Here is a 22,635-nt window from a genome sequence, read left to right as displayed (position 1 = left end):
GGATCTGAGCAAAATACTGGTGAATTTTTAAAGTGAAACTCCACTCGGTCCCTTTTAGGCAAGAAAGGGTGCTCTAAAATGGAAGGTTTGCTTCATATTTATCTACTTTTATTTCATCTTTTGTCGAAGGAAATAATTATAAGCACTGACCAGATATTTTTGGCTCTGGTAACACGATCTCTTCCTTACCATTTGTTTACTGTCACCTTAACAACCCTCTGAATTCTGAACTTCATCTAGCAAATATTCAGAGGATTTATGTTCCTCTAAGATGCTTGAGGTGCTGCTTTCTTCCTTATTATATGCCATTCATGGCATCTACACAAACTTGCTGTTTCAGCCGTGGAACAAATCCATAAGGCACCACTGTAGATGCAAACCATGTACCCAAATGAGTTGATTTTGGCACCCAGCTTGCTGATGAAATTTATGCTTCATTAACAGATGCCTAATGTATATAATACACATATTTTAGAATTGACCTCAACCTGGCCAGGGAGGCTGGCTGACCCCATGAAAATACAATTACCTAATGAGAGATTAGAGAGTTTTGCTTATTGTATTTACTATTTCTAGGAAATTACTTTGTGTCTGTGTAGCTGCGTCAGCCTTCTTGCTTACAGTATGTTTTAATGTTATTAGAGCTTGCAAGCTAAACTAGTGGAAAGACAGGGAAAGGCAGCACAATTTCCTTTTAGATCAGAGCCAATGTTTCTCCAAAACCTTAGCAGGCTGGGTTTGCCATAAGATCAATGCAGCTGAACACTCCACCTGCAGAATGAGCTCACTGTCTGTGCATTACGCTAGCCCTCTGCCAGTCCAAGTAGTAAGACTCCTGGGGTTGGTCTTGAACCTGCTACTCCCCACACTGGAGTGCTAAGCTTTGCTGCCAAGACACCAGGCCAGGTATTAAATGCATTCTTGTTTCTGTTACTTTCCAGCACTCAGAGGACCACATTAGAAAGCCCAGAAAACTTAATTGGAAAGCAAGGAGAATGCAGAATGCTTAAAGACCTTTTACAGACAGGAATATATTCTGGGAAAAAAAAAAAAAAACAAACCAAAAAACAAACCAAATCCAAAAAGAACCCCATGGATTTAAATATTCAGCTCACCTTTTCCTTACAGAGGCATCAAAATTATCAATACTATTTGAAACAAACAAACAAAAGAATCAGGAATGAGTAAGCTCGTCTTCATCGCTGTATTAAATTTTATGTTCCCTGCTCATTTCAGCATTGTAAGGCTTCCATCTTCTGGAGGAGGAGACTTTACGGACACTGCAGCTCAAATCCCCAGGTGTAGGAGCCCTGGGGCGTGAATCCACTAAGGACCTCCAATTCAGTCTCACTCAGGATTTTTGACGGGGCATGTGCTGCCCTGTGAATACCTTGGAAACCACAGCGAAGGGCAGGACTGTTGCTTTTAATTAATTGGAGTAAACCTAGTGAACAGGAAAGTGAGGTTCCCATAAAAGCAGTTTGGCAGGAGGGTTTACCTTAGATTTTACAGCTCTTGCAAGGGAAAAATGAAAAGTCCATTTGTGGTTTTCTAGTTGTGATTATTGGAGGTAAAAACTCAAGCAGCTCAGGTTTATCATTGTATTGATTGTATGCATGGGAAATAATGCACAGTAGAATTTGACCACTGTGCTAAGTCAAGCTTCTCACTTACAGGTTTGCCTAAGATCGAGATAGCAACAAGAAGAAATTCAAAGATTCTGTGATGTGGTGAGGAACTCAGAAGCACATAGGCACTAGGATACATTTTTTTCAATATAGCTGATTGTTAAAAAAAATAGTAATTTACTGCTTTCTGAATGAAAGTTAAATTTTAGTCTTTCATTGTTTTACAAGACTGCTACTTTTAACTGTTTAGTTGTTCCACTACAAGGGGCTTTTCTATTAATTGTGCTCCTTACTGTGTACATTTTGCTACCCAAACTCTGATGATGAAGGAAAGCAAAACCTTCTATTTGTAGTTATAAGTCTTAAGAGAAATATTTCTGTGCTATTTTAAGCTACCCTAAACAAGACACTGTCTTGAAGCTAGTCATGTAAGTCAGGGGGAATAAAGAGGAAGCAGTCATATAAATTTGTATAGCTCCACTATTTACAATGGATCTGCACTGATTTATCTCTTCTGAGATTTTTAAAACTTAACTGTGTTGTTGGGTATGGAGGGAGAGATTTCCAGTAAAATATTATTTAGCACGTAAATAACAAACATTTGAGAAATCCATAAACCCTCATCAAAATACCTGTCTACTGCTGTAAACAGCAGTTCCAAGTTTTCTGTACCTTGATTTGGAAGGGTTCTCCATCTTGAACAAGAAATGATTAATGAACAGTAATTAATCTGATGGTTTTGACAGCTGATATTTGTGTTGAACTTTGATCTACAGCCCAGTCACAGCTTTGTTGTTGGTGGCTTCACAATAAGGTCATTGATCTGGATCCAGACTGAAAGGCAACCATGTCTCATCACAGTCCTACGTCAGTCCTCAGTGCAGAGGGGAGCAGTAACTTAAAGAGGCTGTTAATATTTTTGAATAACTTACTTGAAAAGAAAATGCATGATGATAAAGTTTTGCTATTAACGCTATCAGATTTAATCAATTTTCATTTGTCAAGAATAACGAATCTGCTTTCTCTCTCATTTGGCTAGGAACAATGCCAAAGCTAGCGGTGTTTGCACATTGGTGCAAGTAGAGGGTAGATGCTAGTAGTAGAGTTACTATACACATTTGGAGGAACGATATCATGTAAAGGAATAGCTCTCAACAGGACTGATGCTCCTGACTCCCTGTGTAAGTAGGGAAATATCAAGCAAGAGCACTAAGGTGGTTTTGTCCATATACATGACATTAGTGAGGTCTTTAGACCTAAAAAAAACCTACCAAAAAGCCAAAAAACACCAAGCGAAGATATTGAAATGGTCAGAAAGTTATAAAATTGTGAGATCAAAAGCAACAGCCATACAATGAGAAATATCAGAAGCTTTATCTGTGTAATTCAAACGTCTTGATTACATCCCAGTCCTACTTAGGTAGGGGAAGGAAAGTTCTCCATTAACGCCAGGTTCTTTGACATATGACGTTCTTTGATCATGACAAGATCCCATAGCCAAAGATTAACTTCAGCTTCCATCGGAAAGAAACTCACATTAGAAATACACTGGTTTTCCTTTCCTTTTTTAAGCATAGGTTGTCATTAATCACTGGAGCAATTTAAGAAAGCAATCAATTTACTATTAACCCTACAGTAGTTCAGTCAAACTAGGAGGCTCTCTCTAAAAATCATATACTCACTCAGGAGCTATAGGATAGGTGCAAGGTCACTTACTGCCTTCAAGCGGCAAGCTAGGCTAGATGATCCCAAAGTATCCTTCCAAAAACCATGACAAAAACCAAGAAAAATTCTGTTTAAATCAGTGGAGCTATGTAGATGATGTCCCTTAAAAATGAGGACAATTAAAAAAAAAAAAAACCACCAGAGTCACTGGTTTTGTGTACTTAAGACACTGAAAAATATTCATAGGGCTGTATGCTAGGCAAGGGACCTCCCATCCTATTCCGAGTATGATAGTGTTTGGATGCTGACAAATAAATTACATTAATTGCATTCATTCTAGCAACCACTTAAACACCATTAGGGCTTATGCGTACAATAACTGTGCCATTAGTCAAATCTGGATACCTCGCTGCTGGTAATCAACATTCTGTCTTCTTCTAGTATAACTATCTTAATTTCTTTCTGCAAGCCTCCTTTGGCACCATTCAGCTTTTGAACATGAAATTAAGAACATTGTAATTTTGCCTATTAACAGTACATGGTATTCCTTCAGAGTTATAGTCTACTGGGCTACTTGCAATTACTTGCAGAGAAAAGCTGAGAAGGTTTGCTGCTTATGCTACGATTTTTTGCCATGCTACAACCACCTGCTGCAATACTATCCTCATATTACTGTTATAATTGTTGCTTTGCTTCTTTCTTAGACTGGGGGAAGTAAGACTCATTTTCTTTCCTATCCCTCTCCCAGGAGACTGACAACCTAGGCCAGGAGGGACATGAGATACAGGGGACTAAAAATTGGGAAAGTTGCCTGCCCCTTGTATCCACTTTGAAATAAGAGAAAGTGGAAGGTGGAGTGGGTGGCTGCTTGAAATCTGTTTTCCTTCCTTGCCCTCCAGCCGGCTATAGGAACTGCCATCAAGCCCACAGAGTTCTGGGGTTAGGAAGCTGATTGCTTGCCAAAGCTGCCTGTGCATGCTCTCCCAAGAGCTGACCCAGCTGTAAGGGGCATGTGCTCTCAGCAGTCCCAGAGTACCATCTCTAGGAGTCCCCAGATTTGTCATCACTGTAGCTGCTTCTGCACCACACTTTCTTTAAAAAGTAGCTTGAAAACACTCTTGGAATTTCACCAGTCCTGTGTCAGTCCATGATCACAACAGTGAGAAGGTTTAGTTTTCATATTGACACCAAAAACTCATCTATACACCAGGGAGAAATTCTTTGATTGAGTTAGAGAACTCCTTTATATAATTGGGGGAAAAAATTAAAAGGCAGGGTAGGAGGCTTTAAAACTGATAATTCAGGTCATAGAGATCTCTATTTTTATCATTTCATTAGCATTTGTTTCTGTTTGATCAAGGCAATAAAGAAAGGGATGAGTACACCCAGCATGGTATTTTGCAACTTTGGAAGTGTGGTTTGTCCACAGCTTTAAGTGAAGCTTAGTAATAAATCAGCAGACCTGAACAGATGAATCTTAGGAACAGCATCCCTCCATTAGTTCAAACTCTTCATTCCACAGACAACACCTGGCCAAAATTCATAAATTCAGCATTTATATAGCATTGTCCATGTAACAGTTGTTCATTAAAATAAATTTATTTCATTTATGTTCATTCTCCCCCCTCTTGTGGTTCATTATAAAATCACAATTGTTGCTTTCAGAAATGTTCTATATCTGGGCTTTCATGCAGAAAGGATAGAAAAGGACCCACAAAATCTAACCAGGCAGTGCTACTAATAAGCTCAACAAAATGCAAGTATAGTAAATAATGAGCTTGTTATTCAGGGTAATTCTCATTGCTGATTTAGATGCTCTCTGTAATATCTGATTGAAAGCAAATCTTGCCACAAATTATATGGAATACATTTCAGATAGATTTACCATAACTATTAATTGGATCTCATGCGCTATTGTCTGGGGAAGATTTTAGTACTTGCACCCTCAATCATTTATTGTCTTACTAGCTTAACATAGAATATTATAGCTACAACGTCTTCAGCCAGATCTTCAGCTTGTATACGTTGATGCAGTACTAAAATACTATGAACTTGTGCCAGATGGTATGCCAGCTACCTTGTACAGGCAACTTTTTTGCGTTTCTTACCTCCCCGTATGTTTCCCCACCAGACTGAGCACCCTGACCTGATCCAGCAAAGCGTAATTATGGAAAGTACTAACTGAAAATATACAAAGACGTTGTGCACGGATCTTGAATATTCAAAAGTCTGCAGGAAGAGTAGGTTTTAGCCATGAAAATGGTTAGAAATGGATGTGGATATGTGTACAGACTCAGAGAATCTCTGTTCAAATAAAAAAGTGTTATTTGTGTCATAAATCTAAAGAAACTTGTGAGCAGCAGGCCAGCTAAATAAGATGATGGATTGATAGAAACTTGTCAGTCTAGCAAATCAGAGGTGCAGTGCAGGAAAGTAAACATGTACTAACAAAATTTGTTTGGAGGATTAAAACTTATTAATAAAGTCAGAAAACTGTCATTTCAGAGTTTCTCACCATAATGCTAACTTACGGCCAAATTTTGTAGTAAGCAAGTTAGACTATCACACTTATAATCTCTTTAGCCAGACAGTCTCATAACCAGAGCACACTGCTGAAGTGAAACAACTCCCATTACTAGAAAAGTTGTTATGACTGGAGATCTACTTCGATTCACAGGACTCAACTGAAGGCTGCAGGAACAGGATATTACAACAGGTCATATGCTCACAGGTGCAAAAATCAACACAAAATCTCCATGCATCTGCAGCTTTCAGAATGAGAGGTAGGACTGGTGGTAGACTTGCATTTTGATGAATGACAGCAGATGGTTTCCTTTTCTTACACCATAATAATAAATCTCCTTAACAGTGGACAATACTTAAGGACACCTTGGTGTAAAGCCTTACAGAAAGTTTCTCACATATTATACAATTCTTAACAAAAAAGATATAGTGGGTAAAAAAAAAAGCCTAGGCACAATAATGTGAACCAGCTACATGTAATATTTGAAACAGTTCTTAGTAAGAGTGAAAAATGCTGGTGGGACTTCAAGGACCATCATTCTCCATTTTCCCCTGGGTATTTCTTGTGTCTGTTACTCTAAATATTGCAGAAAAATCTAAGTGCTGCAGGGTCTACCAATGATTAGTTTTTCTACTAGGAAGATGAGTTTGACTCCACTAGATAATTTTTAATCAGACACTGAACAACCATTTAACATTACCCACCAGAAATCACAGAGTTTATTTAGTCCATTGTATGCAAAGGCTGAAAATGCAAAGTGCCAGGTAAAAGAGAGAGTTGCTGAGAGCCTGTAGAACCACTTTGGACATTGGTAATTTGGCTTTTAGTTTAAAGTGAGCAGGAAAACTCCTGCTCCTCACTTTCTATGATTTTTAATTGTATGACACAATCATAAACTTTGTAAAGTCATAAGCTCTTTGGATGTTAAGGATTAATGATTAGGCATCGAGCGAAGGGGATGGGATAGGTAAATTGCAATAGCACGCAGCTAACTTTGGAAAACACACCTCAAGGGCACATCTCAAAGGCCAATTTATTGCCTACATCTTCCTTGTCCCAGAGGGAATTATTTATCACTGGTTCATAGTAGTAAAATTTTGGGAAACCCTGACCCCCAGCCAATCACAGCAAGCCAGTCAGAGGGGTTTTTGTGCCAAGAGGGATTGCTTCATCTTCTGTAATCCGCCCCCGCCACCGCACACTCCCTCTGAGGGGAGAGAGGAAGCAGATATATAACCCTGCTGCTCCTGCAGGCCCAGTCCCAAGGTCCAAGTAACCTACATCAGGATGCAAGAACAGACTTCACACTCTTATTGGGCATGCAGTACACATCACAATCTAGCCCCAAGAAATCAAGAGATTAAAGTTAGAACATGGTTTAAATGGATGTGAGTGAATAATTTTTAATGAGTGCATTTAATGATGGATGAGTTTCCTTCCTTCTTTCCATGAAATGTGGGGAGTGGGTTGCAATTTGCTTCACATATTCCTTTCTCATGTAATTATTTCAATTTCTTTTAAAGTAAGGGGTTGCTACTCCAAGCACAAACTCACTGTTCAATTGCAGTTGGTCCCATAAATCACTTAATATTGTTTCCATCCTCCAGTCTAATGAACATAACTCATGGAATCAGCTTTGTTGTACACAGGCTTACAGAAAGCACATTAGAAATTCACTTTTTATACTATTCCTGTGTGAGCTTAACATTTATTTTCTGCCAACAGTTATATGATTAAAGTTTAATAACTCTATGAGTGTGTGCAGGAAATGACACCAAAAGCAACACCAAGACGGTTGAAGATTTGCTTCCGAATTTGCACAAATATAAGTAGAAACTGTGTCTGCATTTTTCATCCAACTTTAGACCTAAACCAAATATGTCTTGCTAGCAGCCTTGGAAACATATGATGAAGTGTTTTAAAATTCCAGTAGATGTCACCACTTCTCCCCCAGCAACTCCTTAAGTACATCTAAAAGAAGCTTTTGAAAACTCAGTTTGCACTACATCATGAGTTGAGAAAGCAGAGAGACTCATTTTGCTTTGGGTTTCATCTATGTGTTTTGACAGAGAAAGAATACAGCCATTTTTCTAATCTGTGTCAATGAATTAATGAGCTTATAGAACTCATGCCACTATTGTAAACCAAACCACATGCAGATTAGCTGTCAATAGCAAAGTGATGTCATTGCTAATACAAAACTGTATCTGGTGGTGTCTTAATTTTTCCCATGTCATTTGATACTTCATAAATATCAAAGTTTTCAATGATACTTTCATTTTAACTGTAGCCCTGATTGTGACTACAGTTGGTTTTCCATCTATAGTGTTCATGTCCAGTCCTTGCAACATTCATTTGCTTTAGTTTCCCAAGTTTAAACAAGCCCTAGAAGTGTCTCCTTCCTAAACACTTGGATTCAATTCTTCTCAACTTTCACTTGCTGTTATTCACTCCTGTCATGAAAAATGAGACCTGATGCTTCAGTTCACCTGGTTTTCATGGCTACATTTTTCTCCACTCCTATGGGGAACAAGAGGCCCATGAGGCCTAGAGTTCCCACATTATGGAAGAGGGCTCATACTCCTTCTGGCCAGCTACATCCAGACAGAGATTCTTGGTACTTTCCCTTCTCATTTGCACTCTAAGTCTCCATGGAAGCATATATTTTTAAATAAATATCAGATTAAACTCAAGGCCAGCTAATATCTGGATCTTTGATTAAGGAGACACAACATCAGTGGATATTCATTTGCTTATACTGACCTTGACTCCTTGCATCTGACAGCTGTAGCATCTTTCATTGTTGTCTATAAAATTAATAACTTTTCATCATTATATATTTATCTGCATCATGGAATAAAACAAAAATTATTTACTCTGCTCTTTTAAAAGAAACGCAGGTCCACAGAACATGATAATATGTAAAACCAACCTAAGAAGAGCTTATCCTGCTACAGAAGAATTCTGTAGTCTAAACTCCATTTTCATGTTCTTTTTCTTTAGAGACAAATTTTAAATTTTTTTTTTAAGAATATTGGAAGAAAAAATTAATCCTCAACAATTCCCAGGGCAAGAAAATATTTTGTGTGATTTTTTTTCATGTGACCAGGTGGCCCCAAGAGAAGCTGGCTTTCTGACTACGTTCATCCCTTAAGACTTGGAAGAGCATTTGTATGTACAGCAGTGCATAATGATCATATATTTCTGATGACTTCAACAGTATTTTAAAGAATTCAGAAAGGTTCATTGGCAGGTCTGTAGATGACTTAATCTTATTCAGATTTCACCCAGATTAAAACAGCCAAACTGACTAGAGAGATTACACATGTAAGGAAAATTGGCTCTTAAATATTTTAGGAAGTGAGATAAGATTCAAATGCATCACTAAGACTTTTTAAAATTTCCTTATTCATGTGTCTGGGTCACTTGAACAAGTTAAAAAACTATCAAGTACTTTTTAAGAATATTTAAAACATTATTGTTTCAATTCCTTTCCCACCCAGCTGTAAAGAGGCCTCTAGATTACTATATTGTCAATGGGATTTGTAGAATAGCAGCCAGAACTAACAAGAAACTGCACAATAACACCATTGTACTCCTTCTCAAGAAAAAATAAAAATGCAGCGTATGGTAAAACCTTGGGCTGCTACGTAAGGATTGACTCCTTTTACAAGATTCGTCTGATTGCTTTCTATTTTTAAAAAATCAAACATTCATGTTAAGCTTTTAAAATTGCTTCCTTGTTTAAAAATAAGTTAAAATTAAGAAAAAGACTTTTTACTTGAACTGTGAAAAGCAGCTTATTGACTTGACTAAAGGTATGTGACTGGAGGAGAATGTGAGCAACTGTCCCTGACAAAATTGGCTAATTATTAACATTAAGTATTCTAGAAAATGCTTCAGTATTACTACGATAATGCTGTGTACACAGAAGAAATATATTAGTTATGTGGTGAGTTTGATTGCAGTTTTCTAGATTTCAGAAGAGCCTGTCATAAACAAACAAGTAGTAAGGAAGGTGGTTCTTCAGCGGGCAAGAGCTACAAATAAAGCGGAAAAAAAGAGGTATGCAGACAAAATCAGAATTAGCCACAGGGCTGCAGCTCTCAGCTGTCCTGATGTGAACAGAGAGAAGTTACCACTCAAGGGTTTTTTGAAAAAGTAAACAAGTCCACAGGATACTGAATGAAGTCAATAGACACCTGAACTCTTTAGGGGCCATGGAGCATTTAATGAAGAAGACTTGACTGAATCTTCAGCAGGAGAAAGCACTTTCAGCAAGACCTTCACTCTTGCTTGTACTTCTTGATGATGAAGTAGATGATGAGGTAGATGGTCTCCTCAGCCTGGTGGCAGAGCTGAAGGAAGAGGTGGAAAGGCTAAGGAGTATCAGGAAGTGCAAGAGGGAGATAGATTGGTGGAGCCACACCCTACTGTCCCTGGGGCCAAGGCAGCAGATGGAGGCCCCACCAGGAGCAGAGGATCCCCTACCCTCTTGCCGGCAAGCAGAAGGAGGGGACCTAAGAGACAGGGGAGAATGGAAACAGGTCCCTGCCCGGGGCAGCAGGCGAATCCCCTCCCGGCCTCCCTCACCTTCCCAGTTGCCCTTACACAACAGGTATGGGGCCCTGGAAGTTGAGGGCCAGGCAGGTGGGGAGGTAGGTGAAGGTGAAGGTCCAGCCAGGGGGTTGCCGAGGGCCAGTCAGTCATCCCCATGGATTACAACTGCCCCTGTTAAGAAAAAAAGGAGGGTAATTGTGGTAGGTGATTCCCCCCTGCGGGGAACTGAGGGCCCAATCTGCCATCCAGACCCATCCCACAAGGGAAGTCTGCTGCCTCCCTGGGGCCTGGGTTAGGGACGTTACTATGAAACTCCCTGATCTCGTAAGGCCCTCTGATTATTACCTGTTGATGGTTGTACAGGTTGGCAGTGATGAGATTACAGAGAGAAGTCCTAAAGCAATCAAAAGGGACTTCAGGGCACTGGGACAATTGGTTGCAGGATCGGGAGCACAGGTAGTGTTTTCCTCAATCCCGACAATGGCAGGGAAGAATGCTGAAAGGAACAGGAAAACTCATCTGATTAACAGGTAGCTCAGAGGCTGGTGCTGCCAGTGGAATTTTGGGGTTTTCGATCATGGGAAGGTTTACACAGCACCGGGCCTGCTGGCGGCAGATGGAAATCAGCTGTCTCCAAAGGGGAAAAGTATTCTCACCCATGAGTTGGCGGGACCCATTGAGAGGGCTTTAAACTAGGTTTGAACGGGGAAGGAGATATAAACAGGCTTGCTAGTGAGGAGCCCAGGGGCGGCATGGCAATGTTGGGGGCAAAATCGATAGCCAATCTCAAGTGCATCTACACCAATGCACATAGCATGGGCAACAAACAGGAGGAGCTGGAAGCCCTTCTGCAGCAGGATAGCTATGACATAGTCGCCATCACAGAAACATGGTGGGATGACTGTCATGACTGGAGTGCTGCACTGGATGGCTGTAAGCTCTTCAGAAGGGATAGGCAGGGAAGGAGAGGTGGTGGCGTGGCTCTCTATGTTAGGGAATGTTTTGACTGTGTAGAGCTCAACAGTGGTGATGATAAGGTCGAGTGCTTATGGGTAAGGATGAGGGGGAAGACCAACAAGGCAGATGTCCTGTTGGGAGTCTGCTATAGACTACCCAACCAGGACGTAGAGATAGATGAAGTGTTCTACAAGTGGCTGGGAGAAGTCTCGCAGTCGCTAGCCCTTGTTCTCTTGGGGGACTTCAACTTGCCTGACATCTGCTGGAAATACAACACAGCAGAGAGGCAATAGTCTCGGAAGTTCCTAGAGTGTGTGGAGGATAACTTCCTGATGCAGCTGGTAAGTAAGCCTACCGGGGGGGTGCCTTACTTGACCTGCTGTTTACAAACAGAGAAGGACTCATGGGAGATATCGTGGTAGGATGCCGTCTTGGGCTTAGTGAGCATGATATGATAGAGTTCTCAATTCTTGGTGATGTAAAGAGGAGGGGCAGCAAAACTGTTACCATGGACTTCCGGAGGGCAGACTTTGGCCTGTTCAGGAAGCAGGTTGGGAAAGTCCCTTGGCAGGCAGTCCTGAAGGGCAAAGGGGTCCAGGAAGGCTGGGCCTTCTTCAAGAAGGAAGTCTTAAGGGTGCAGGAGCAGGCTGTCCCCATGTGCTGTAAAGATGAACCAGCGGGGAGACGACTGGCCTGGCTGAACAGAGGGCTTTTGCTGGGACTCAGGGAAAAAAGGAGAGTTTACTACCTTTGGAAGAAGGGGCAGGCAACTCAAGAAGAGTACAGGGATCCTGTTAGGTTATGCAGCAAGGAAATTAGAAAAGCAAAAGCCCAGCTAGAATGCAATCTGGCCACTGTTGTAAAAGATAATAAAAAATGTTTTTATAAGTACATCAACAATAAAAGGAGAGCCAAGGAGAATCTCCATCCTTTATTGGATGTGGGGGGGAACATTGTCACCACGGATGAGGAAAAGGCTGAGGTACTTTAATGCCTTCTTTGCCTCTGTCTTTAATAGCCAGACCAGTCATCCCCAGGTTACTCAGCCCCCTGAGCTGGAAGACAGGGACAGGGAGCAGAATGGAGCCCCCATAATCCAGGAGGAAGCAGTTAATGACCTGCTACACCACCTGGACACTCACAAGTCTATGGGGCCAGATGGGATCCACCTGAGAGTACTGAGAGAGCTGGCAGAGGAGCTTACCAGGCCACTTCCCATCATCTATCATCAGTCTGGTTAACAGGGGAGGTCCCTGATGACTGGAGGCTTGCCAATGTGACACCCATCTACAAGAAGGGCTAGAAGGCAGATCCAGGGAACTACAGACCTGTCAGCCTGACCTCAGTGCCGGGAAAGATTATGGAGCATTTCATATTGAGTGCGCTCAACAGGCATGTGCAGGTCAACCGGGCAATCAGGCCCAGCCAGCATGGGTTCATGAAAGGCAGGTCCTGCTTGACCAACCTGATCTCCTTTTATGACCTGGTGACCCGCCTGGTGGATGAAGGAAAGGCTGTGGATGTCATTTACCTGGACTTGAGCAAAGCCTTTGACACAGTCTCCCGTAGCATTCTCCTTGGGAAGCTGGCAGCTCATGGCTTGGACAGGCATACTCTTCTCTGGGTAAAAACTGGTTGGGTGGCCAAGCCCAGAGAGTAGTGGTGAATGGAGTTAAGTCCAGCTGGCGACCAGTCACAAACAGTGTTCCCCAGGGCTCAGTTTTGGGGCCACTCTTGTTTAATATCTTTATCAACGATCTGGATAAGGGGATGAGTGCGCCCTCAGTAAGTTAGCAGATGACACCAAGTTGGGTGGGAGTGTCGATCTGCTGGAGGGTAGGATGGCCCTGCAGAGGGACCTGGACAGGCTGGATCAATGGGCCGAGGCCAACTGTATGAGGTTTAACAAGGCCAAGTGCTGGGTCCTGCACTTGGATCACAACAACCCCATGCAATGCTACAGGCTTGGGGAAGAGTGGCTGGAAAGCTGCCTGGCCGAAAAGGACCTGGGGGTGTTGGTCGACAGCTGGCTGAACGTGAGCCCGCAGTGTGCCCAGGTGGCCAAGAAGGCCAACAGTATCCTGGCTTGTATCAGCAATGGTGTGGCCAGCAGGAGCAGGGAGGTGATTGTCCCCCTGTACTCGGCGCTGATGAGGCCGCACCTTGAATACTGTGTTCAGTTTTGGGCCCCTCACTACAAGAAAGACATTGAGTTGCTGGAGCGTGTCCAGAGAAGGGCAACAAAGCTGGTGAAGGGTCTGGAGCACAAGTCATATGAGGAGCGGCTGAGGGAACTGGGACTGTTTAGTGTGGAGAAGAGGAGGCTGAGGGGAGACCTTATCGCTCTCCACAACTACCTGAAAGGAGGCTGTAGTGAGGTGGGTGTTGGTCTCTTCTCCCAAGTAGCTAGCGATAGTACAAGAGGAAACAGGCTCAAGCTGCACCAGGGGAGGTTTAGGCTGGAAATTAGGAAAAATTTCTTTACGGAAAGAGTGGTCAAGCATTGGAACAGGCTGCTCAGAGAGGTGGTGGAGTCACCATCCCTGGAAGTGTTCACAAAATGGGTAGATGTGGCACTTGGGGACATGGTTTAGTGGGCATGGTGGTGTTGGGTTGATGGTTGGACTGATGATCTTAGAGGTCTTTTCGAACCTTAATGATTCCTAGTTTTTACTTTCATTATAAATAATCCAGCCACCAAGCCAGGAAACATGAAATTGCTACTCTACCCTTAATTGGTTTAGTGTGGACTTGGTAATGTTAGGTTAACGGTTGGACTGGGTGATCTTAAAGGTCTTTTCCAACCTAAACGATTCTATGATTCTATGATTCATACATTTCCTGGTGCTCAGCCTCCCGCATGAAACAGACCTCCAGTTTGCAAGGTGGGACTACAAAGCTGCTGCAAGTAAAACCATATGATTTTTGTTCTCTTGCCTGTGACTGAAAAAGTCGCCCCTGGGTGAAACTAGATTTTCTTCTGTCCGTTGCCACTGAAGTGTCTGGACTCAAGGTAAAAAGGCACAAACAACGTCTGTGAAATGTCCTGAAGGAAAACAAAACATGAGAACCTGTTTGGTAAAAACTTATGCAAAGGCAAACAGAGTATCTAGAACTGCTGAGAGTCACTGGACAGTGAAGAGTAGTTTCAGGACTTTAGGACAGTTTGTAACTGAGAAGTTTATTTAACTAGTGCAGTTACTAGGCCTCAGAAGAACTGCTAAACTGAAATTTATTAAAAGAAATACTTCATACTTCTAAAATTTTTACTTACCAGCAGGCTTATTTTATTCTACTGATCACAGCTAAGACCTGGAAATAGTTTTATATCAGAAGAGTAACCTCAGAATCTTAATAAAATATACGGTCTATTGACACTCACCAGAGAATGACCTGGTGTATTTATTCATATACAGAAAGACCCTAGAAAACAAAGTAATGGTTAAAGAATTTTTAACTCATTTGTATTGTGGCTTTTCTCTAAACTAAATAGTTGTTGTTTTCTAGTTAGCTTTTTAAAATAGCAATGAGGGTCCATTTGTGTTTATTTTAATAGAAACATTTTTAATTAAAAATATAACCTATTTAAGAAAGAACTTTTTTAGGAAAAATATATCCATACTTATTTAGTGAAATATGTTCTACCTCAAAAGTATCTGAGAACTAATTCAAAATACTTAAAGTATGAGATCTTGATGTCAATAACACGTATGTACCAAAACCATGTTTTAATGATATAATTTTCAGCAGCCTTTTCAATTCTTGCCCCCACCCCCACCAACTTACAACCTTTAAATCAGAATTAGACCTGCTATAACATCTTCCCCTCCCCCCCGCCTTTTTTTTTTGTGAAACTAGTTTGGAGGGAAAGTTAACTAATAGGTGCCATTCTCCAAATAAAATTAAAGGTTTTATTAATTTAGGCAATTCCACACCCCATATTTCAGTTTTTAAATTTTCTCTTGCTTCTCCACCTCCCCTCAAGATCCTAGTAAAGAGACTTATTCTTCTTTCACCAGGAATATTTTGCCTGCCTGACAAAGTAACTCTCCTCCTCTCCACTATTAATAAATTCATGGTGCATGAATATCTTTTTTCTGCTCACCATGATTCCACTACATGTGTCCTGGTTTCATGGTTAATAGGATAATGCATAGTTAATGTATCATTAGTATACAGTCCATTTAATGCTTCACAGATCATAGAATAGAATCATAGAATCATAGAATCATTTAGGTTGGAAAAGACCTTTAAGATCATCCAGTCCAACCATTAACCTACACTACCATGTCCACTCTAAACCAATCAAGGGTAGACTAGACTAAACCATGTCCCCAAGTGCCACATCTACCCGTTTCTTGAACACCTCCAGGGATGGTGACTCCACCACCTCTCTGGGCAGCCTGTTCCAATGCTTGACTACCCTTTCCGTAAAGAAATTTTTGTTTTTCATCTCTTATTTATCTAATAGCACATTTAGAACTAAACATTTTGAGTTCAATAATGTAACTAATTATCATGAGATCTTTAATACAAGTGAAGCCAAAGAAGACAACTTGACAGGTAAGGAGAAGATAATAACAGTACAAGACCACTCTAAAACAAAGTCAGAAATGTAAGAGGAATATTTTTTTCCTTAGACCTCAGCTTATTACTTTTTGGGAAAGAACGGATGCTGGGTTTGAGGCGGGTTTTGTTTGTTTGTTTGTTTTCTGGTGAGCAGTAGCTTTCCCGACATGTGCAATGCTATTTATTAGTTCAATGGCATTTCACATATTGTCCAGAATAGCTCACTTTGGAGACCATTCTGAGTTAGTGTCCTGTGACCTGTTTTCTTTCTCCCTCTCTTTAAATGCAAGAGATCTTTCTCTAATAAGAAATGGATATTCTGGTATAATATTCTGAGATTGATGAGTTGGTCCAGCTATTCCTTGTTTTACAACACTGGCAAACAGGAGTCATCATCTAGTGCATACCAAACAAGAAAATAATGTCTCAGTTAGTAATTTTAAAGGGAGTCTGATGTTGCAAAATTTTCTGTTTTGATGGGAATTGTATTTGATACGTAAACAGCATGTGAAACCCCAGCTGAAAAAGTGCCTTTTGTCTCCAGACTGAGTCTGGAATTCATCTCACATGATCTGAACTAACAGTTAGATGTCAAGGTGTTTAGACATCTCCAAACAAATCATCAGCACTTTTTTCCATAGCCACTGGAAAAAAAAAGGCAGCTCCATGGCATTATGTATACTCCCTGTCTTGGACAGTCATCCTCAAAGAGAAAGAATTGCCCACTTCTTTCTGTGGTCTACAGAAAGTCCCTAAATTACTGGTCTGGACTATACTTACAGAATTGAACTTCAAAACAGATAAGAATTCCCCCCTAGAGTAGAGCACATGATAGATTTCTTCTACTCCAGATATTCTAAACCAATAACTAGTCTATCTTATTCCACAAAATTTGTGTCCTTTTAAGGATGAGACACTCATGTAAATGATCGGCTGTGTTTCACGGTATTTAGTCACTTCCCTGTTTATCTATCCCTAAAGATGGGCTAAACTTTTGGAATCACTAATTTGTAATAATTGCTGCTTTGAAAAAAAGTGTGTCCTTTTTAATAATTAAGCAGTACAAAAGTTGAGCACCATGACAAAGAGCATTGTATCTTGTTTTGGAAGTGGAAGCAAGCATGTGTAAACAAGTACATTGCTTAATGTACAAAGTGTACTCCTTAAATGTTCATGTTTATCACAAAATTTTACAAGTCGATTATCCTTAGCTTCATATTGTGAGATTTTATTTATGTTTATTTTATTTTATGTGTTAGATCTCTCCAGTTCTAATTCTAGCAAGAAACTTGAAACCTGGGGTTTAATTCTGGCTCTTCTTTACTGCAGTGCAGGCACTGACTTACCATAGCTTCAAAGAAGGCTTCCCTAGATTATTTGGGCCCATTCCATAATCATTCTTTTGATGCAAGTGAAAACACACACGGCTGTTTCTGGATCTTTTTAGATATGTCTTCTGGATTTATCATAAACTTTGCCTTACCTGATGGACATAAATAACAGACATATCTTGTTAGGTATATGCTTCCAGAACTACTCAAAACCAAGATTTTTACATTATGTGATATATAAAAAAATTCAGACTAAATTTTTATGTACACCAAAATCAGTAATTTACTTTGAAGACCTGTGCATTATTAGGTCACATTCTAAAGGTTGGGGGGGACATGGACAAAATCTAATTAAAAGACAGTGGTAATATCCAGAAAGCTTGAAGAAAAGGGTACAAGCAGTGTACCTTTCGGTTAGACATTTGTGACACAGGTGATCACAACAGTGGTAGAAAAGGTACTGCATTAGACATACCTCCTTCTTCGTGCCATTTAAGCCTTTTGATCCCTCTGAACTTCCCTCTACTGCAAATTAGCAGTATTACCTACTACACTTTTTTTTTGCACTGGTTTCCCATAGGTTCCATTGGGTTCTAGGCGCACTTGAATTATTAAAACAAAAAGTCACTGATTAGTTGTTGAAAAGGAAAGAGAAAAATCTTTGATTACCCAGTGTTTTGTCTGTAGGTGTAGTGGTTTTCTTTTATTACTTGGATTCAGTGATTATTTGGGAGGGGACTGATCAATTCATAGTTAGCAAGTCTGCTTGTAAAAGTACCAATACTTGGAAGTAGACTATTATACAAATGTTTTCTCTCAAGTTTTCTGGAAAATATGCTGGTTCTTCCCCCTGTTATGGGAACAATACACATTTCTTTTTGTTCTAGGTGATCTAGAGTACATTTATTTAACAAGCTATTTTTGTTACTTAGTTTCTCACCAAAACCTTATCAATATAATAATTAGCAGGATCGGACCTTGGAATTTAACTGTCTTCTATTCAGATAACTAGTAATATACAAATACCACTCCTGAGAGGCAGAAATTTGTCACAGCTAGAGAAAGAGAAACTCAGACCCAGGAGCAAACTAGAAAATAGAGATAAGGATTTCTGCAAAGCATATAAGTATCTAAAATAGATGACCCTGTGTTTTTCTTCTTCCTGGTTCTTTAGCCTGTCAAGGGCTGAAACTATTCACCCACCCCCCCACACCAGCTAAGCGCTTCCAGCTCAAATGAACAAATTCATTCTAGGTCTATCTTCCTATGCTCAGTGCCATCTTCCCTCCCTCCCCTTAAAAATGAGAATACTAGTGAATAATTTAGTGCCTAGAGTGTTACTTTAAATGCATTAAATTTAATATAAATTTAAACTGAAAATCAAAGCAGATTTCTCAAAATGCAAAAGCCAATGTTATTTTGACTGTTTATTGCTGTTCTTTAAAAGGAGATGGTCAACATACATATTTGGAACAAGCCATATGAGATACCAGAATCAGTCTTGTACTATAGGCAACGTGACACCCTACAGACCAAGTCCTGTCTTTCGGATACTAGCAGGCAACCCTAAAAAATAGGTAAGACATCCAATTTACTAAGACATTATCTTATCCCTTATAGGTACAAATATTATTTTAAACAGAACAGGTCAGACATAAATGATTCATGCACCAAACACACAACAATCTGAGAAAAAAAAATTTATTCTGTGAATGAAGCATCTGGGCCCCGAATATCTGTAAACAGTTCAAACTAAAGCTGAAATTTGAATACATTATCCAAAGTCACTGGAATGTAAATCAAAGTTACAAAGAATTCTGCAGTTCACTGCATGTTTGTCTAACATTTCTAATCTCATACAAAATCTAAAATGTTCAGAAAAAATTAAATGAAACTACAACACTTCTGACAAGCCTAACGTTCAGTTTCCAGAATGATTAAGCTAATACCTAACCTACATGCAGTCTCTATAGGTCAATGAGTCCACATATATGAATTGATATGTAAATGTATTACACATACTCTCTACCTCACTCTACTAACTGTATATGTATATACACAAGGAGTCCAAAGATTGATCTCCCAAAATACATGTTTTAGTGAAAATCTTTTGATATGAAATATTTTGTTTCATACTACATTGAAATTAAACATGTTTATCCTGGCTTAAACTGTTCCTTTTTTTTGGTTTAAAATCTGAAAGGTCACTTTCAAAGGAAGCATTTTTAATCCAGAATTAATTCAGAAGTAATGAGAAAATAGTATTTCAGTATTTTCAATTACTTTTTATTTCTTAAGTTAATTAAGAGGAAAGGAAGAGTTATGTTTATTTTCTCATAAATTTTAGTATATACAAAAATGAAGTGCAGAACTTTAGGTGGAAAATTCAGGCCTAGCAAAAATGGTTTTGATGACACTTATGTGATAACAGGCCTGAAGTGACTCTTTCAAGATACATTTTTCTACTCCAAAAATGAGGTCCACCTAAATGTGTTTTGTTTCTGTAATGTAAACAGACACATTCATAATATGAACACATGTAGGTGGACAATATGGGCCTGGAATTATGGCCACATATTTACAGATTGAGAATATCTGTAGTAAAATCAATTGATGTGGATTCATGTTACTGTATCTGAGAGCAAATTAGACTCATTCATTGCTGCTGGCCTGCTTACTGAATATTTGATTGACCTGTTAGAAATGGCTTTAAAACATTATGGGTGATAATGGCATTTTCTTAATAGCTACTTCAGTTCACATTACACATGTGGACTTTTTTTTTAAATGAGTTTTTAACTTTACCTATTATGGGATAAACCTTACCCCATCTACAAACTAATATCTCAGTTTGTTGCAGCTGACAGAATGAGGTTCGGTACAGCACATTCACAACAGAAATTGATGTGTTGTATTCTATTAGGCATTATTACGCTATCAGCATGATAGCAAGGGGACCTTATTCAGTTCACTTTTTATGAGATTTACGAGTTCATTGTTTATTCCAAGAATGTTGATTTTACCATTTAAAGCATCCATGGTTCATACATGTATTTCTGCTTAGTGAGGAAAGTGTTAAAGTCCATCAATTGGATAATATTTTTAAAGCTGTACAGTACCATACATCTTACCAATCTTGGAAGTTTAAGGAGCTGTCTCAAAATAAGCAAACAAAGCAGAATTCATCTCTGCTCTTACTAGAAAATTACATCTGTGTAACATCTGATTCAACACTTATCTTTGAGTAGTTGCTTATGACAGAGGTCATTGTATGTTTTCTAATGTTTTAAAACTTCAGTCAAGATAGAGCTCATAGCTAAATGAAGAGATCACAAGGAAGAAATGTTAAGGCAGAGACTTCTTAACCTATATACTCAAGGGGAGAAAAAAGTAGCCACCATTTATGACTGCTTGAAGCAGGACAGATTTCTCAGACACAGAAAATGCGGAAGGCAATCACAGCTTAGCAATTTCCTGGTGCCTTTCATCTAAACACCACATAATACTGAATAAACATTAATGAATTAAGCTGCTTAACATATCTACAAAGTAAGTACAGTGAAGAAGAAATGTACTTACTTTTTTGGCAGACGTCCTAGTACCCTGAAGCTGCTGATCATAAAATGATCCAGGGCAATAGTTGCAAGCCGTCAAGAAAAAAATACATATCCTTTCATAATCTACAGAGTGCTTTGTGAGAAGTTGGGGTGGAAAAACAGTCTCAAGATATTACTGGTTGAGTAGTTTTAAATTTATATGGTTTCTTGATGAAAAGAAAAAGGCAAATTTTAAGAGGAATGTTCATGAAAAAGACAAGTCTATTTTAAAAAAACCTATTCTTTATGTTGTTATCCATTGGTAAAATCTCCTTTTGTCAACTCCAAGAGCTCCTGAAAGTCCCATTTCACAGTTTTAGAAATACAGGACTAGTTAGAAAAACAGAAACAAGGAAATTCAAGTTACAATTAATTTATCTGTTCTGATTATTTACTGTATACATGCACAACTTTTCACAAAAGTAGTAGCTTGAATATTAAAAACATGTCTGGACATGCTCACTTCCAGTTCCTGTAAGGCTTGGAAAGGAGGGAAAATTATCAGTGTGTAATGATTTTAAATCTAATGTGGATACTTCCACATTGATAACATGAGTTTGATTTCATAAAGATTTGTCTAGAATTCTCTCAATTTCTTTAGGAAATTTCAGTAAATGTAAATGAGGGAGTTGTCTGCAAGTGTGTATCCACTAACGGAGCACATCTTTATACAGCATAAGAATGTCCTCTAACATAATTTCAAGCCAATATTTGACAATTATCTGAAAAATTTTCTCAGCTAATCACAGTTACATATTTTCATAATTCTATTAAAAAATAACAACAGTTAAGAACTGGACTCAGACTGTAACATCCCTTTCATTTCAAAGTATATGCTTGCAGCTTTAAGGATTATTTTTCTTCTAATGCAGCAAATACATGAGACTAAAGCATTCCTTTAAAAAAATGCAAAATGTTGTAACTGTAGAAAAATATCAGTGATTAAACATTATTGGAAGCATTTAACATCAGAGCACCAAAATCTTGGCTTTGTTACCTTTATTCAGCTATATTAAACAAGACAGCAACGTTTTGTTAGATCGCAGTGATGAGGTCTGTTGACATGTCTTGGCAGGAAAATAAAATAAAAAATTACCTTTGCAAACCACTGAAACAAGTTTGCTCATTCTGTTTCTTTGCTCCTACAAACCACATGTTCATGGTTTTAAAATAAATAAGTTATAAATAACAATAGAACTAAAGCTAAATAAAATTGTATATGTATTATCTTACTGTATACCTATCATCTTGATTATTTTTCAAAGGTTTTTGGCTCACATTTATACAAAGCTCTCTTCCATATTTGTGCATAGCAGAAAGGAATCCACAAGTCTGGGCTTTACTAGCTGCTGAAAATCTGAATCTTCAAGTCCATCAGGACTCATAACTGCTAGTCTCCGTAAGGCTGCCTAGAAAAACAAAACAACACAATTGTAATACTGTTAAGGTTTGACAAAGTCTTCATTGCAGGAATCCATTATAACTATCTCTAAATAATAGCCAAGACTCAAAACTGAACTGTACAGGTCTATGGACTCGTCTGCCTGGCTAATCTCTCACTACTGTCTTCATCTGTCAGATGAATCTCCCCTCAAATGCAGCTATTAAATGACAATTCTTTTGGGGCAAGTTACTCTTAGACCCAAGCAGCAGGGATGGTGTGGTGTTAAAGACACAGAGGTGAGAGTCAGAGCACTTTGATTGCAAATCTATCTCTGATCTGCTGCACGTCTCACACTGCCTCTTTGTATCTCAACTCTCCTCTCAGCTTTTGTCTTATTTATGAGAACTATAAGCCATCTGAT

At 39.2% G+C, this 22,635-nt stretch overlaps 1 protein-coding gene across 1 annotated transcript in view; it reads right to left on the bottom strand.

The window, feature by feature from the left end:
* Positions 1-22,110: 22,110 nt before the first annotated feature.
* Positions 22,111-22,635, bottom strand: part of INSC (INSC spindle orientation adaptor protein) — a 102,309-nt gene continuing 101,784 nt past the window's right edge. Inside the window, exon 12 of the mRNA XM_075712824.1 lies at positions 22,111-22,239. Coding sequence (XP_075568939.1) covers positions 22,111-22,239 — 129 coding nt within the window. The remainder of the gene's footprint in view (positions 22,240-22,635) is intronic.

This window comes from Pelecanus crispus, chromosome 6 (assembly GCF_030463565.1).
Source record: "Pelecanus crispus isolate bPelCri1 chromosome 6, bPelCri1.pri, whole genome shotgun sequence".
NCBI classification, from domain to species: domain Eukaryota; kingdom Metazoa; phylum Chordata; class Aves; order Pelecaniformes; family Pelecanidae; genus Pelecanus; species Pelecanus crispus.
This window is presented reverse-complemented; position numbering and strand designations above follow the sequence as displayed.